The 15,000-nt window shown below is 43.6% G+C and overlaps 2 protein-coding genes across 9 annotated transcripts in view; one reads left to right on the top strand and one right to left on the bottom strand.

The window, feature by feature from the left end:
* C14H15orf41 (chromosome 14 C15orf41 homolog) overlaps window positions 1-8,505 on the top strand; it is a 305,328-nt gene extending 296,823 nt beyond the window's left edge. Inside the window, exon 11 of the mRNA XM_026787721.1 lies at window positions 8,460-8,505. Within this exon, the coding sequence (XP_026643522.1) occupies window positions 8,460-8,481 (22 nt within the window). The 3' untranslated portion in view covers window positions 8,482-8,505. The remainder of the gene's footprint in view (window positions 1-8,459) is intronic.
* Window positions 1-15,000, bottom strand: part of Meis2 (Meis homeobox 2) — a 207,960-nt gene that overhangs the window by 4,083 nt on the left and 188,877 nt on the right. For 4 of the 8 annotated variants that reach the window (XM_005364203.3, XM_005364205.3, XM_013352695.2 and 1 more), the window contains exons 10-11: window positions 1,743-1,801; window positions 128-238 (exon numbers count right to left, since the gene is read on the bottom strand). In XM_005364203.3, coding sequence (XP_005364260.1) covers window positions 128-238; window positions 1,743-1,801 — 170 coding nt within the window. The remainder of the gene's footprint in view (window positions 1-127; window positions 239-1,742; window positions 1,802-15,000) is intronic. The other 4 variants (XM_005364204.3, XM_005364206.3, XM_026787720.1 and 1 more) reach the window with 1 other exon arrangement.

Here is a 15,000-nt window from a genome sequence, read left to right as displayed (position 1 = left end):
CAAGCAGAGCAGGCTGCAGGCAAATGTTAAACCCACCCTGAGAGTGGGGAAGCGGAGTGGATGAGAAAGGCTGGTGGGAAAGGTTGACACTTCCTGGAGATGCCCAGAGGAGGATGAAGATGCCTACCTGCAGGCCGGATCCCCATGTGTTGCTGACCATCCAACACAAAGCTCCCCATAGGCTGACCCTCTGGACTATACGCTGCTCCTTGGCTCACTGAAGGATCAAGAAGAAAACCTGATTGTAGTCATTCGAGGACACAGAGGAGAAAGAAGAAAAGACATACCAAACAATCAGCAATTGTTCCCGCTGCTTCAAGGACATGTTACAGCACAATGTGTATGGTACTTTAAAGATGGTGCCGGGGATGAAGAGGGGAGGGAGATACAGGCTAAGTCTGGAGGAGTGGCCTTCATCAGCACAGGCTGGCTGGCTTCTAGGGCTCTTTGTTTATCCTCTGATCATGGGGAAGGCTGGGAAAGTGAAGGGTAGCTAATGAACAAATTCTGAAACGAGCCCTTCACTCAGGGTTTTGTCTTCCTGCCATCTCTATGGGCTTCATAAGAAACTGAATGTCAGTAGGAATATTAGACATTTGAGTATTCTTTATAAGGTCAAAAGGACTCAATTAAATATTTGCCTTTTACCCACATCAAAATATGAAAACATGAGAAACAAGATATTTCAATTGTCTTTTTTATTTATATTTTGGAGACAGGGTTTCTCTTGTGTTACAGTCCTGGCTGTCCCGGAACTTGCTTTGTAGACGAGACTCTTGAACTCCCAGAGATCCGCCTGCCTCTGCCTCCCAGAGTGCTGGGATTAAAGGCGTGGACTACCACACCTGGCTCAATTGTCTTAGTCTTATTTCTTTGGCCTGGGGCCTCCTGGCCTGCAGAAGTGGAGTGGTCCTTTAGCACCCTTGAACAAATTTTTCTGAAAAAGGAGGGATTTCCATAAATTGTTTACATGAAGGCCAGAGTCAGAGTCCCCATCAAGTTAAACATCTTTGGGAGTGACACAATCATTGCAGAGAAAACTGATTTTTTTTCCCCTATAAACCATTTTAGGGAGACCGCACCTCTTCAGCAAGCTAAGGGCAGGCCTATTTCTGAGCGCAATGCTCAGGAGTGCACAGGGAAGGTAGTGACAGTTCTGTGTAATGACAGTTGCAGGCAGTGGAGAGACACTGAGGAAACCCGTCCTGTGTTTCAGTGGGATGGATGGGGTGCATTTTAAACAAAGGTAATAATCTTTTCATAAAAACTAATGCCAGCAACACATGTCAGGCTTTAATAGAATATTATGAATAGTCAAAGCAAATGAATGGATACCATGAGTTTAACCATGTCTGTTCCAGTGGGGAGAGGCAAAGCACACACCAAGGAGTTGTGGGTAACAAGCAAATGAGAGTGTGCTAATGACTGCATGCAGACAGGCAAGGAGTTCCAGAGTTCACAGTCAAACAAACTGCTTGTGGCTCAAATACTTGTGCCCAATTACCAATTCAGAAAGGAAAGCAAAAGCAGTTTCAGGAGAGTCGGGGTGGGAAATCTCCAATTAGCACCAATTAGCGAAGTTGCTTCCTAGAGCGGAATTCTGGGGACATTAAAAAAAAAAATTCTCCCAGAATGCCTGATGAAAATACTTATTTACCAGGTGATGAGATAGAGTCTTGAAGGAGACTTTGAAGAGGGTTTGTGCCCATGGGATATGGATATAGGTATGGATTAGAACTTGCCTGCTCGATTTGACTGGTCAATCATGGGCTGTACTATTCTTCTTCTGGCGTTGATGAACCTGAAACAGAAGAAAGAAGTCTGGTTAACCAAACTCAGTCTGAGTGCTCTATGGACAGCTTTTGTGAGCTCTGAGGTGGACACTTCAGAGTCCAGTATCTACTGCAAGCCATCGACTTAATTGACAGGCGACTTGGCCCTTCGGTGTGCAAAATCAGCTGACTGGATCGTCACTCCCTTGTCATCTCGGAGCCAACACCCAGACAACTTGCTACTAATTTTCCCAGAAGGGACAAGACTGCTCCAGGAGACGGTGTCTCCTTTCTGCTCTTGTGCCTACTTTTGGAGCAAGGAGGAACCAGGGTGCAGCTCCCAGGCTGGAAGATTTTGCCTCTCTCCCTGGACTCCCTTTCCATCCCAGGGAGATTCAGCTTCCCTTGCAGCTGGCCATAAATGAAGCCCAGGCTCTGGCACTCGGCTTTCACAAGGTATTGTTAGGTCAGCAAAGCCATCAATTAGGCTGTCTGAAGTTTTATCACCAACACAGCAGTAGTAAGTGCTGGGCCTGAAGACTTCTGGTCTTGGGGCAACTCCTGCAGCTTAAGCCTCTAAAGTTAGGGGTCACTCAGAGGTCAGTGCCAGCTGGGGGCGGCCTTTGCAGCCAAAGCAGGGACACCCAGGGCAGTGGATAAGCTAACTGCCAACCATAAACTCAGCCACCTTTCAACTCACTCGAAAGCCAGCCTCAGGTCCACATGGTAGATATTAGGACCCGGGAAACGTTTTCAAATCAGGCGGTTGCTGACTCCCAGGAATGTGAGGAGCAGTGGTTATTTTGTCTCAGAAGCCTGGATCTAATTTTGTTGAAAATCCAAAAATAAGTGCCTACTTCATGTTACTTTAATGTTTAATAATGCCCATCAAATATTCATGTACAAACAGAGTAAGACAATAAGAAATCTCCTTTATTTCTGCAAATTTAATAAAAACAAAACAATTTTCTACCATTTGCGAGTTACCCTTGTCCCCGTGCTTTTAATGATGGTATTCCCCCACACGTACGGACTTCTGGGAAAGATTCAGCGGCCCTGCATGAGGCAAGGGAGGGGCCGGGGGTAGGGAGCACACAGCTAGCTGGTCCTGTAGAACTGCTTTCTATTGATAACATTTGTTGGTCAGCATCTCTCCTTTCAAATCTTAAGCATATGGGGGACTTAATGATCAATCCATCCACATGGGGCCTCAGGCAGGACCTGAAAGTCCATTCTCTGAGGAATTCTCGAGGGTTGGCAGTAAGTCCCTTGGAGGAGGACAGTGAGCTCACATAGCCTCCTTTGAGTTCTCTGGGAAGAATCCAGTCGGGCTGATGAAAAACAGTCAGGAGAAAACCAAAGGAGCCCTCTGCATGTGCTGTTGGCGACACAATGAAGGAGCTTCTGTAGTACTTAAGAAAGGGTGTCCCAGTTGTCAAAAGTGTTCCACCCCTTGGCTTTTGGGGAGGGAAGTGCTGGCTACTGTAAGCACAGTTAGCTGAAAAAGGAGAGTTGAAGCTTCGTCTTTATCCCCTCTGTCCCCTGAAATGTTGCTAACCCGGTCACAAAGACTTCCTGAAGCAACCCTCCGACTGGTTAAAAGAGTTTTGAGGCCTAGGAGGACCGGCTTCTACTCTCTCCCTCTAGGGGCTCACAGGTTCAGTTAAGACTAAGAGAAGCCCAGAGCAGGTTCCTTTGGGTCTGTCTCCACGTTTCTGGTAGAGAGGTGCAGCTTCTCCTTTTCAGTTGCTGCCAATCCTGTCGAGTGGTGGGTTGTTGTTTTGTTTTTGTTTTCTCCTGTAGGTCAACCTTTTAGGAGAAACAAATTGCTGCCTACCCTTCTAAGTTTCCTCCTTCTTATTCCTTTATTATTTACAGCTGGAGAGTGCTCCCTTATTTATGCCTTCTCTCTGCTGTTCCCGCAAACACTCCCACCCTCACAGACCCACCCTCACGGAGCAGCAAGGCGTCCTGGTTCTTAGTTCTCAGCAGGAGAACTTCACACTGTCTCAAACAAATAATTACCGGGAAGGTTAGAGGTTCACTCAAAGGTCATTTCTTTGGATACTCATCAGAATGTTTACACTGGTAAAAATGGGGATCCTCTCAAAAGGTTCTTCAATGGGGGTGATCCAACAAAGCTGGACATTTAAAAAAAAAAGCATTCTGTGTGCTAGCGGGTCTTTGTAGAAGGGCTGAACTTGGCAATGCCACTCCAGCCTCACATTTTCAGCTAGTTTCCATGGCATGGACAGCATGTTCACTAGCAGTTACGGCAATGGCCTTTCTTTGCTCACTGCTCCTAGGAAGGCTTGAAAGAAAGAAGCCCGTACAGGTTTCACAGGGCGGGGAGGGTTTTCATAGAGGGTCACAGAGACTTTACTGTCTCACGTGGGCTCCACACAGCCTCTGTGAAGCTTTAGTCTTAGTGCTTTTGGTCCCCAGTACTGTTTCATAATTCCAATGCATTCTTTCAAATCATACAGGATTTGGAAAATATATGAGCCCCTGTTTTTGCTGTTGTTTTCTTTTTCTTTTTTTCCTCTCCAGAAATCTCTGAACATAAAACTCCTGCCAACTGTCAACTGCCCTAATCTCGGAATAGTTTATTAACGCCATAGATGTTATTAAAATTAATAATGTGCTCACTTTAATAAAAATTGTGATCTTAAAAATTTAAATGACAACTCTCTCTTTCCCTCATGCTGATGACCCATAAGGCACCACCTTTTAGAAAATACTCTCATGAATTCAAAATGGAGCCATTTAATTCAGAGATGAAAAAAATTCAAATGAGAAATGATTTTTTATTTTGTTAATTCCCAATATGAACTTCCATATATAGTCTTTCCCTAAATGATTTGACATAAATCCTTTCCACTTCCTCTGATTATATTTTAAGAATGACCTTTCCTTTCTGCGGATAGTCAACATAATATCAAGTTTTGATTTTACTTAAACTCTGAAGCAGCAAAGTTGAAAAATCAACTCATCTCCAGTCATTCAAGCCCAGAGCTTCATTCATATGGAAAAATGCAACTTCCTGCTTCAAAGACAAAAGACTCATCTTTAAAAGGCTCAAAAGGTTTCTTGGATATTAAATGGGTCTCACGAAATAACATTTTGATGAGTTAAGTGTAAATGAATCAGACACATATGGATTAAGTTATCCCTGCATTTCACACGGGTTTAAAAAATAAGGGGAAAAGAGGGTCTTGGCAAAAAACATTCTGGACTTTGCCAAACCCAAAACATTTGAAAAATTGCTGAAGACATCCAAGTAACCAAAATGCAGCAAGCTGCACCCAACTTTAATGAAAACCCCCATGAGTTATTTCCAACCCAAAGACTGTTAGGTTTTTCATCTGTGTCTGATATTTAAGAAGAAAGAAGGAAAGAAAGGAAGAAAGAAAAAAAGAAAGAAAGAAAAGGAGGAAGAAAGAGACAACAAGAAACACAACTCACCAAGTTTTAGTCACCCTGGCATGGTTTTGAAGTTGCAGACATACAATATACTTCTTTATTAGTACAATTTAACCCTGGTATAAAGTCTCCTTAGATATTCAACAGCTTTTTAAAACTGAATTTTGTACAACTTGTGTGGAAAATGTGTTAATAAATCTAGTGCCTTCTCCAGATTTCCCTCAGAAAAAATTTCATTAGCCTCATTGTGACTTTTTTTAAGGACTACAGATAATTGAATTAGTGACTCCCTAGGGGGTGAGTACCCCAAACTACACTAGTTCTATTGATTTGTATTGAGCATGAAGTTAGTGCCCAGGCTCACACAAAAGCTTCGAAGAGAGTCTCCTGAGACTATTTGCATCTCTAAATTTTACTTAACTAGAAAATGCATTAGTATGTGTAATCCTTCAAACTTATATACCGAGACTCTTAGCTTAAAATAACTTAATTATAGAAATAAATTCAGTGACTTTCCAAGAATCAGGAGGCTTTTCTAAGTCAACTTAGAAATAATAACAACAACAACAGCAGCAAACAGACTCTCAGGAGAGTAAAAGGGATGGACTCCAGACAGCGAAAGTCACAGAAGCCCACCTGATTCTTGCTGGAGAGACCTTCTAGAGACCACCAGCCACCTCAAGAAAACCCAACAATTTGAGCTTTGCAGGCTCCCCCCACCAACCCCAGCCCCCTGAAATCTGACCACTGCATTCTCTTTTCAAGAGTTTCACTCCAAAGCGTAGCTCAGGCTGATGGGAGTAGACTCAGGTGTCATTCTGGATTGGAAGGTGATTCCCCCACCCCTTTTAAATGGCTGCTAAATCCCTTCTTTCTGGTTCACTAACTTCTTGCCACACCTGGTAACCCACTCCTCCGGGCAGGAGCATTCCTTTGTGGGAGAGCACAGGCCTCTCTCCCTGAGCCCACCCGCTTGGAAAGCAGCCAACCCTGAACACTCTCAGGGTAGCGGGATTTGAAGCCTTTCCTTGGATTGGTGTTGTCAAGGAAGAAGCTTGAACTGTTGACAAGGGATCAGATCAATTTGGAAAAGGTGTGGTGGGGAGCTTGGTGAAAAGGGCCCAGTGAAAACACACAAAAAGGCTCAACTTTGGCTGGCTGCAGGATTGCCTACCAGCACGCTCCCGCTTGGGATTTCAGTGGCATTTCAACCTTGGAAAATCATTCAGTTAGTTTTTTTTCTTAATATGAAAAAATAAACAAACAAAACAAGTTTTATTCTGTGTTCTGGTCTCCAGTTGAACGAGTGAGTTAGACGGGTTTAACGCTGTCGAACAAGGACTTGGACTTGAGAATGACTGAATCCCACTGTACATCCAAGGTGTTCAGACATGAAATCTTTGCCCAATGACAACTTTGAGCAAAGTGAGTTAAATGAATGAGATTCATACACGACTTGAGGACACATTCACAGATCATAACTAATGTCCTTGCGCTCCGGTGTAATTATAATTGGATAGAATGTTAGATTTGCCCACACCTGTAAAAACATGGGAAATAAATACTCATACCCTTACAATATGAAAACATGATCTTAGCGTGGAAGCACGAAGATGCTGGAGCCTTATGAATTTGCCTGGAGTGGAGAGACTGCTCCTGCTGACACGCGAAAGGCCCAGGGCAAAGTTATCAAGTGGGTGACAGTTCATTTCCCTAAATGTCTGTTGTGGGTTTCCAGCCGCTTTATCTAATGCTCCCCTGAAGTCGCAAACACCCATACAGCTTATTCACTAAAACACTCAACTTTGGTCACAGTCCTCTTAAGCATTGTCCCACATTTTGGACCCTCTCCTCAAAGAAAGACAACAAACCAAGGGCGTATAGCTCAATAAAAATCAATAACCCCCCCACCCCAAAAAAAGAGGAAAAAAAGGAAAAAGATAGATGGGTGACTACTAAAAATATCCATACTGGACCGATAACAGAGTGACAACGTCATCTGTAACATGTGCCCATGTGGTAGGGTCTTTCTAGAGACCAGACTTTCATGTAAACACACAACTTTGTGTGTGTGTATGTGTGTGTATGTGTATGTTGGTGGTGTATTTGTGTGTGTTTATGTGTGTGTATATTTGTGTGTTGTGTGTGTTTGTGTGCATGTGTATGTACATGTGCACACGTGTGTGTTGGTGTCTCTGTGTGTATGTGTGTGATTTTAGACACCAGTGAAGCATCTGTCTGCAGGTGTGGTTGCAGAGTGGGCTCATCTTCGAGCACATCCTCTTAGTAACTTTCTAGCTCCTCCCCACTCTTGAATTCCCTGGACCAGCAGCTTCCAGGCCACCTCCAGAGTGTTAGCGGTACAGAAGCACCACAGCGCCCCACCTAGCACTACTGTTCCCAGATCTGCATTTGAGAAGTTCTCTGGGTGACCTCTGCACTCTAAGTTGTTGAAGCCTTGCAGTAAGAGCCATCAGACGACATCTTAGTGCTCTGCCTAAGAACAGAAAGTTGCAAAGTTCAAGTTTTAATTGTGACTCTCGTGGCCACAAACATTGCCTCCACTCGCCTCTCTTAAGTACCGCAAATCTAAAGAGTCTTTTAATCACTTGCCTTGGGTAACAAACAATGTATAATAATTTCATTCCTTTTACTCCATCTGTGTCTCTTAAAGTAAAAGCTGGGACAATGAAATGTCTGTGTGGAAATTGTCAACAGAGGGTCTTTCAGGACCAGAGAGGACGGCCGGCACACTCCTGTTTCACCTTTCCATCTACCTCTGTCCTTTCTGAATTTCAATAACACATATGGTTCTTCTCTATTAGGAAAAAAATTGCTAAAGGTGATGGATAAAATTGGGCATCATATCTAACGAGATTTATATGGACAACTGTAGGTTTTTTATTTAATAAACGTATCTGAGGAATTTCCCTTTACACAGGGAATTATCTTCGATTTCGTTCCGAATGCTCAGCACCATTCCATCAACACACTCACACCCAGCGGCACGTCACAAAGCATCCGAGCAGGTCCTGACACTGAAGCCCTGATACTCCTACGGAATGCTGTTAGGTTACTCATGTGTGGCTATTTATCATGTATTCTAAAGGCGATCTTTCAGAGCTACTTGAAAGCAAGGGAGGAGAAAACACTCGAACTTCCTTAGCTATTCATATCTAGAATCTACCCTCTTAAAGATAAAATGCTAAGTCAATAGACATAAGCTATAGCATATTACCTCATCCCATCCATGATTTATTGCAGATGGAAATCAACGAGAAACTGAATTACTTCGAACGTTTTACTACTGACATTAAAACTCCAGATTTGAATACCTACACACCTAAGAATGGTTCTGAAAACCACTTTCGTCAGACACGGAACATAGATCTATAACATCATTCAACTCCAACAGCCCTACAAAGAAACTGTGATCATTTTCAAAGTGGCCAGCGCCCAGCTCCCGGCCACCTCAGCCATCTAGCTGACTGGGCTTTGAAACCTCTGCCATCTCCCCTGGTGATCAGTTACCCCATTCACAGCCATTTCCCATTATGTTCCAAACCTGCGCTAATTTCTACTAAGACCTGATCCCAACACATCTTCTAGCTTTAAAAATAATTTTGGCCTTCATGATCCCGTTTGACTGAGCGTCATCTCAGATTCTTCTCCTCCATGGATGTCACCTAAGAATTAACTGGCCCAAAAATGCACCACGCTGTTTAGCAATTATGTATCCGAGCTGTAGGACGAGGTCAAGGTGCACTCACGCGTCCTGTGCCATGGAGAGGTCTCTGATTAGCTTGTCATCTGCTCGGAAGAAGATGTAGGCTGATTCTCTCATACAGTGGAGCGGGCCAGCTGTTAGCTGCCTGTCAAGCCCTCAAGTGGACAAGAAGTCCAGGAGCAAAAATGTCATTCCTTTGATCTGGCAAGGAGCAGCTGCTGATTTATAGAGTGGGACTTTGTTCTTCCGTTCTATTTTACTTTCTTTCCTAAGGCAGAACCACAAAATCCAGGAGAAAAAAAAAAGTGCCGTTCCCAGCAACATCAACAAGCCCTGACAACTACAACCGGGTTTTCTTGGCCCTAACAAAGCTCTCAGGCATCTCCTTTGACGTTCACCTTTCCCCTCCCCTTCCCCCCACCTTCACCTTTTTTTTTTTTTTTTGCAAGCGGTAGTTATTGTTTAATTCAGCTTCTGTAAATGGAATGGACTGTGGCCAGCAAGCCTGGGGCATAAACACACCTGTATGAAAGAAGCCTTATTGTAGAAACCCTCTACAAGCAAGCTCACATGAACCACATGTTCCTGGGTTCAGAAAGAAGGTTCCGTTTTTTTCCTGACAGCAAATTTTACCCTAACTGAGCTTCCATTTTTGATGTCACCAACCTGTGATGACCACATCTGAACCTTTCCTTCTGCAACGGCATTATACCCTTTTAATCAAAGGGGTAAAAAAAAAAAAAAAGACTTGTTTTTTTCCCCATCTGAGAGCAAAGAGATCCATCAAAAATGCTTATCCACTGTCTATAATATCAATCATCGAAAGCTGACTTAAAGTCCAGAAAGGCTTTAGCAAATGCAATATCCAAGATGCCATAATGGTGATTTCATTACTACTGATTTATAATGACATGCGTTTCCTTGAGTACCCTATAAGGGAAAAAAAATCAACAACAAAATCTACATAAGTCATGTGCATTTTCTTGCTGAGAACTGAACTGGTTGCAAATGTCTGATTTTGTTTTCCACAGTTATCCTGCCCAGCCGGAAGTGCCCATCAGCTGAGTGGACACGGACTAGCAGCACGGAGAAGTCCTCATGACTGTCAGCTGTGCATCAATGAGAAGCAAGCAGCCCTTTGGGCAGCCACATGTGTATGTGCACATGGGTACGTGCACACCGCACCTGTACATGTGTCCGGGAATACACACACCGCCCCTGTACATGTGCCTGGCAATGAACTTTGCCAGGGACAAATTCATTAACACCTCCATAGATTTTTCTGTGCTGCTCCAGAGGGACGTGAAAAAAAAAAAAAGGTGCAGATAGAGATTTATTTTTGTTAATTCTCGGCTATATATATACCTGTTCCTTTAAAGGTTCAAGGGGCTGTTACTAACATGGAGAGGAGAAGGCGGTGGTTCGCTTTCAGTGGGACCCTGTTTCAGAGCCCTTCCTCTCCCTCCTGTCTTGTGTTCAGAGGGAGTGGGGATTTATTTAGCTTGATTTCTGACTTTATCCTTTGACCAATTGAAATGAGCCGAGCACTAGCTTTCTCCTTCTTGAGATTCTTATACAGCAGCTGTGTCCTCTATGAGTGGGTTGTGTCCCAGTCACTGGCTCTGTGGCTGGGGAGCTGAAAACCCGCCTACCACTGTACCTGCTCGTCTCTTTTCAGTCCTGAAACAATTAGTGGGAATAACTTCAAGGGTCAGAAAAATCTGTACATGTGTCACCATCGATAAGCCGTCCACAGTCTGCTGTTATCCCAAACCAAATCTAATGACATATGGATGACGTATGTAAATATAGCTAAATATTTGAAAATGCAAACCATGCCTTTCAAGATTTCTATTCTTCATATACATGTAAACGAACCGAAAAAAGTCACCATTTTGAGAGCACACACAAGTTAATATAAATAAGTCTATACCCAGTCAATTAGTGCAACGGAGTCAAAAAGACATGAAGAGAGGTCGATCACCAGGCATGGCAGTGCACAGATACCTGTAGTGCAAGCACTGGAGAGGCAGAAGCAGGAGGACAGCCAATTTCAAACCAGCTTGGGCTACATAGTGAGCTCAAGGATAGCAAGGGGCAGCAGAGCAAGGCAACAACCAAGATCTGGGGGTGGGATATAGAACACTTGCACAGGAGCTGGAGAGATGGCTCAGCAGTTAAGAACATTGACTGCTCTTCCAGAGGACCCAGGTTCAATTCTCAGCACCCACATGGCAGCTCACACTGTCTGTAACTCCAAGATCTGACACCTTCACACAGACATACGATCAGGCAGAACACCAATGCACGTAAAGCAAAAATAAATAATTTAAAAATACAAAAAGAACACTGTGAGTGCTTACTGAGCGTGGGCAAGGCCTAGTTCTCCAGCATCAGAAGAACAGAGGCTAAGCAAACTCTTGGAAGAGAAGAGTCAAACCAGTTTGAAACCAAAATCAAACAAATGGAAGGAAGGAAGCTGTCCACTCCACCAGGACTGCCCTGGTTTGAGAAGCAGGAATGATAACTGACGTGAGGGTGGCTGACAGTTTCTTCTGGTTTCTGGGGGAACCTGGTGGCAATTTACAAGCAGGCAGCATGGGGTTCTTCAGAACTAACCGGAAACCCTGAAGTTCTTTAGTGGGGAAGTGAAACAATGGACCACACGAGGAAAACCTTTTCCAACGGCCAGGGAGAGGATGAACTGAACGGGATTGATGCGAACAGAGGGCTCAACACACTTGGGCAGGGCAGGGAGGAAGAGGAAATGAAGTGGACTCCAATGAGGTTCTGGCGATGAAACTGGGGAGCCTTTGACTTTTAGAACGACTTCCGCGTTGGGCTTTGCTTGGCGGAAGGTTATGTCAAAGGTGCTAGGACGGTGACTCTGGGAACCCGTGTTTGCTATGTCATGGTGCACAGTTGATCAAAAGTGCTAATCAGCTCTTCAATTCCTATTTATTGCAGTAGAGTGAGCCTCACTGGGTTTCTAGATGACTTGGCAGTGGCGCTCTAAGCTGAGAAGTTAGGGGACACTCAAGGACAAAGAAAGCGTGAACTCTGAAAACAAGTGACTGCTTCAAAATGGCCTCTCCTATTCATATTTATTAAACGAAGACTAGTCTAGATCTCAACCAGTACTAAACTTAAAAAAAAAAAAACCCAACAACTGTTTGGCTACCTCTGAAAACACTACCTTTTCATGCACCTCCGGCTTTGACAAAGTCCTCCATCTGATCCTGTTGGCCTGGCAACTGTAACTAAAAGCCTACGGACAATGGCCTTATTTCTAGGTGGTCTAGCTTGCTCATTTTGAGTTCTGAGATGATCTGTGTGAACCGATTTAGAAGCTGACGACAATCACATGCGTATCAGTCACACTGTGCCTTAAACTTAGCAAGAGTGATTCTAGTGATGGCATTCATCGGAGGTTTTAAATGAAGTGTACACACACACACACACACACACACACACACACACACACGCGAGTGCACACATACACTGTATTTTTAAGCAACTGCATAAGATAATCAAGGGCAGGTTTTCTCTAGGTGGTGACAAGTAATTTAGAAGAGAATTGATGGGACCGAGTGTTACATTTAAAAGGGACTCCATTAAGGGTGATGGTGTCCAAATTGTGTCCTTCTCACAAACCATATTTTTCTTTTTAAATGGGCTTTTAAGGTGAAAGACACAGCACTTCAGCAGACTCTAGGTGTGGAGACAAAGGGTTCACAAGTCTCCATTCTTCAACCGGGGCCAAATCGCCCCCAGGACCTCTGCTCTAAAGCCCTGGGGGGGAGGGTGCTGTGCATGTGAATGCCTCCACCAGAGTTTTCCTTGGCTTCAGGGGATCCTTTTTCTAGAGCAGCAGGGGATGTTTTAGAAGACCAGACCCGCCTGCCCGAAGCCTTCGGGGGGACCAGGCTCTCAGCCCCCTTTCCTTTCTCCTGCTGGCTTAAAAGAGAAAGAATTTTGCAGCGGACACATTCGAAAGGTGGCAACATTCTTGGGGCCTTTATCAATACCACTTCTTTCTTTAAGCCCATGGCTTGGTCTCTTGTTTGGGAGGCTGAGATTTTAGCACTTTTAAAGGGAACCATAAGTGAGAAATCTCCCAGGTGTTAAACTTTAGAGTGGCTTCAACCCAAAATGGGGGCGGGGAGGGGGGGGAGTAAAACACAGAAAGTCAAGTGCTATTATGGAAAAGAGCCATCAAATAAAGCATCGTAAATATGCATACAAGTAACATTCCTCCTATTTAAACCGGTGCTATTTAACCACTTTATGCTTCCATAAAGTTGTCAATAGGGGTTAAAAATCAAAAATTTAAAACAAAAAATTTTACTAGTTACTTTCAACAAACTCCATACAACCAAAAATGATATTTAAAATATTACAAAACATAATTTTATCATGAAGCAAAAATTTTATTCACAGACACATGCCTTAATGCCCTCATATACATGATGTGCAAACATCAAAGGTTAGTTTCTAAGTCAAATTTCCGGAGTGCCTTTTCTTAAGAAGAAATGAAACATCTTTTGCTTGGATTGACACCCAGGTAGCCTCCTGCGTCTTGGACAGAGATATTACAGAAAGGGTTTTCAATGTGATGGTATTATTGCCCACAAATTTTTTAGCATCATCCCGTAATCATAAAAGACATAAAATATATCTTTATAAACCACAAGAGACCTAGCAAACCAGAGGTTATGCTGTGGTTGCTTTACTCCTTAAATATTTTAGCTTTAAACGGTTAGTTAGTGGATCCGCTCTCCAACTGCCATTTATAGAGAAAAGAAGACATCAACCTTTGGTTCTAAAGTTCCATCTAGAGCTTTAGGTGCAAACTAGATGTATGGCGGTTTGAGAGGATTTTTAGAGTCTATCCAGGCTCCACATCTCTTAGTAAAATTCCCAATGTGGTTTAATGTAATTTTCACAGATGAAAACACTGGTGTTTGAATGGTCTCCGTCTTCATGGAAATAGCCGTAACACCACCGCTTATTAACAGCGAAATAATTTAGTGCCGCAGTGGTTTGAAATGTCACAGATTTTTTTAATCATTTGATATACAAATTGTCCAAGATTATTTCAGAAGTTTAAAGTTAATATGCTAAGTAGCTAGGGTCATACTATTCCCTCCGTCTGGGGATGGTCTTCCTTCTGGAGCCTTCTGGTCTAGGTATCACTGGGAATTCTTGCCAGACCTCTTTGGGGTAACTTTGGTGCATAATCTGATTAAGAAACATTTCCTGGGACTAGGAATTGGTTCCTTTGCCTGCTACAGTGCAAGGCCAAGGCTGAAGTTTGGATTTTTAGCATACAAGCCAGGTGAGGCTATGTTCCGCTATCTGTCCAGTGCTGAAAGCAGGAACAGAAGGATCCCAGGGATTTGCTGACTACCTAGTATAGGCTCAGTAACAAAACATTAAGGTAGGCAGCAACAGAGAAAGATTCACAACCTCTGGCCTCTGTATACAAGTGCACATAGGTACAAATGCAAACACTTGTGTGCATGTGTGCGTGCGTGCGCGCGCACACACACACACACACACACACACACACACCCTCAGTCATTAGCAAACAGGCTCCCTGAAGAATTTGTTCAGTGCAATGACCACAATTGACCTGTCTGGTTTTCACCTAGCTGATCTTACGGATAGCATATTTTAGCTCTTTGCTATTGACACCGTCCCGACTATCCCCAATAAAATGTTTGGTGAATCAACAACTAAATGAGCAAATGGAAATACGGTTTCTTCCCTAGGAAATAATTTAGAATTGACAATGGAAGTACCATTAGGGAATCTCTTGTCATTTTTTTTCGCAAGTGGCATAGCTCAATTCCTGAAGAACAATGTGCCCTAGAACAGGGCAGAGCTAAGATGAGACATAATTCCGGCTTCCTAGTTCTGCTCTAATGAGTGTCACCTAACTCAGTACAAGGTGTGACTCTATCTGGACAGCAGACAGACAGGGGAAGGACTTCTCTGGCAGAAATAGAGTCTCTTGCTCTGCCAGGTTTGGTGTGTGTGTGTGTGTGTGTGTGTGTGTGTGTGTGTGTGTGTGTG

This window comes from Microtus ochrogaster (assembly GCF_000317375.1).
Source record: "Microtus ochrogaster isolate Prairie Vole_2 chromosome 14 unlocalized genomic scaffold, MicOch1.0 chr14_random_1, whole genome shotgun sequence".
Lineage (NCBI taxonomy): Eukaryota > Metazoa > Chordata > Mammalia > Rodentia > Cricetidae > Microtus > Microtus ochrogaster.
Note: the sequence above shows the minus strand (reverse complement) of the source record. Positions and strands in the feature narration are given on the sequence as shown.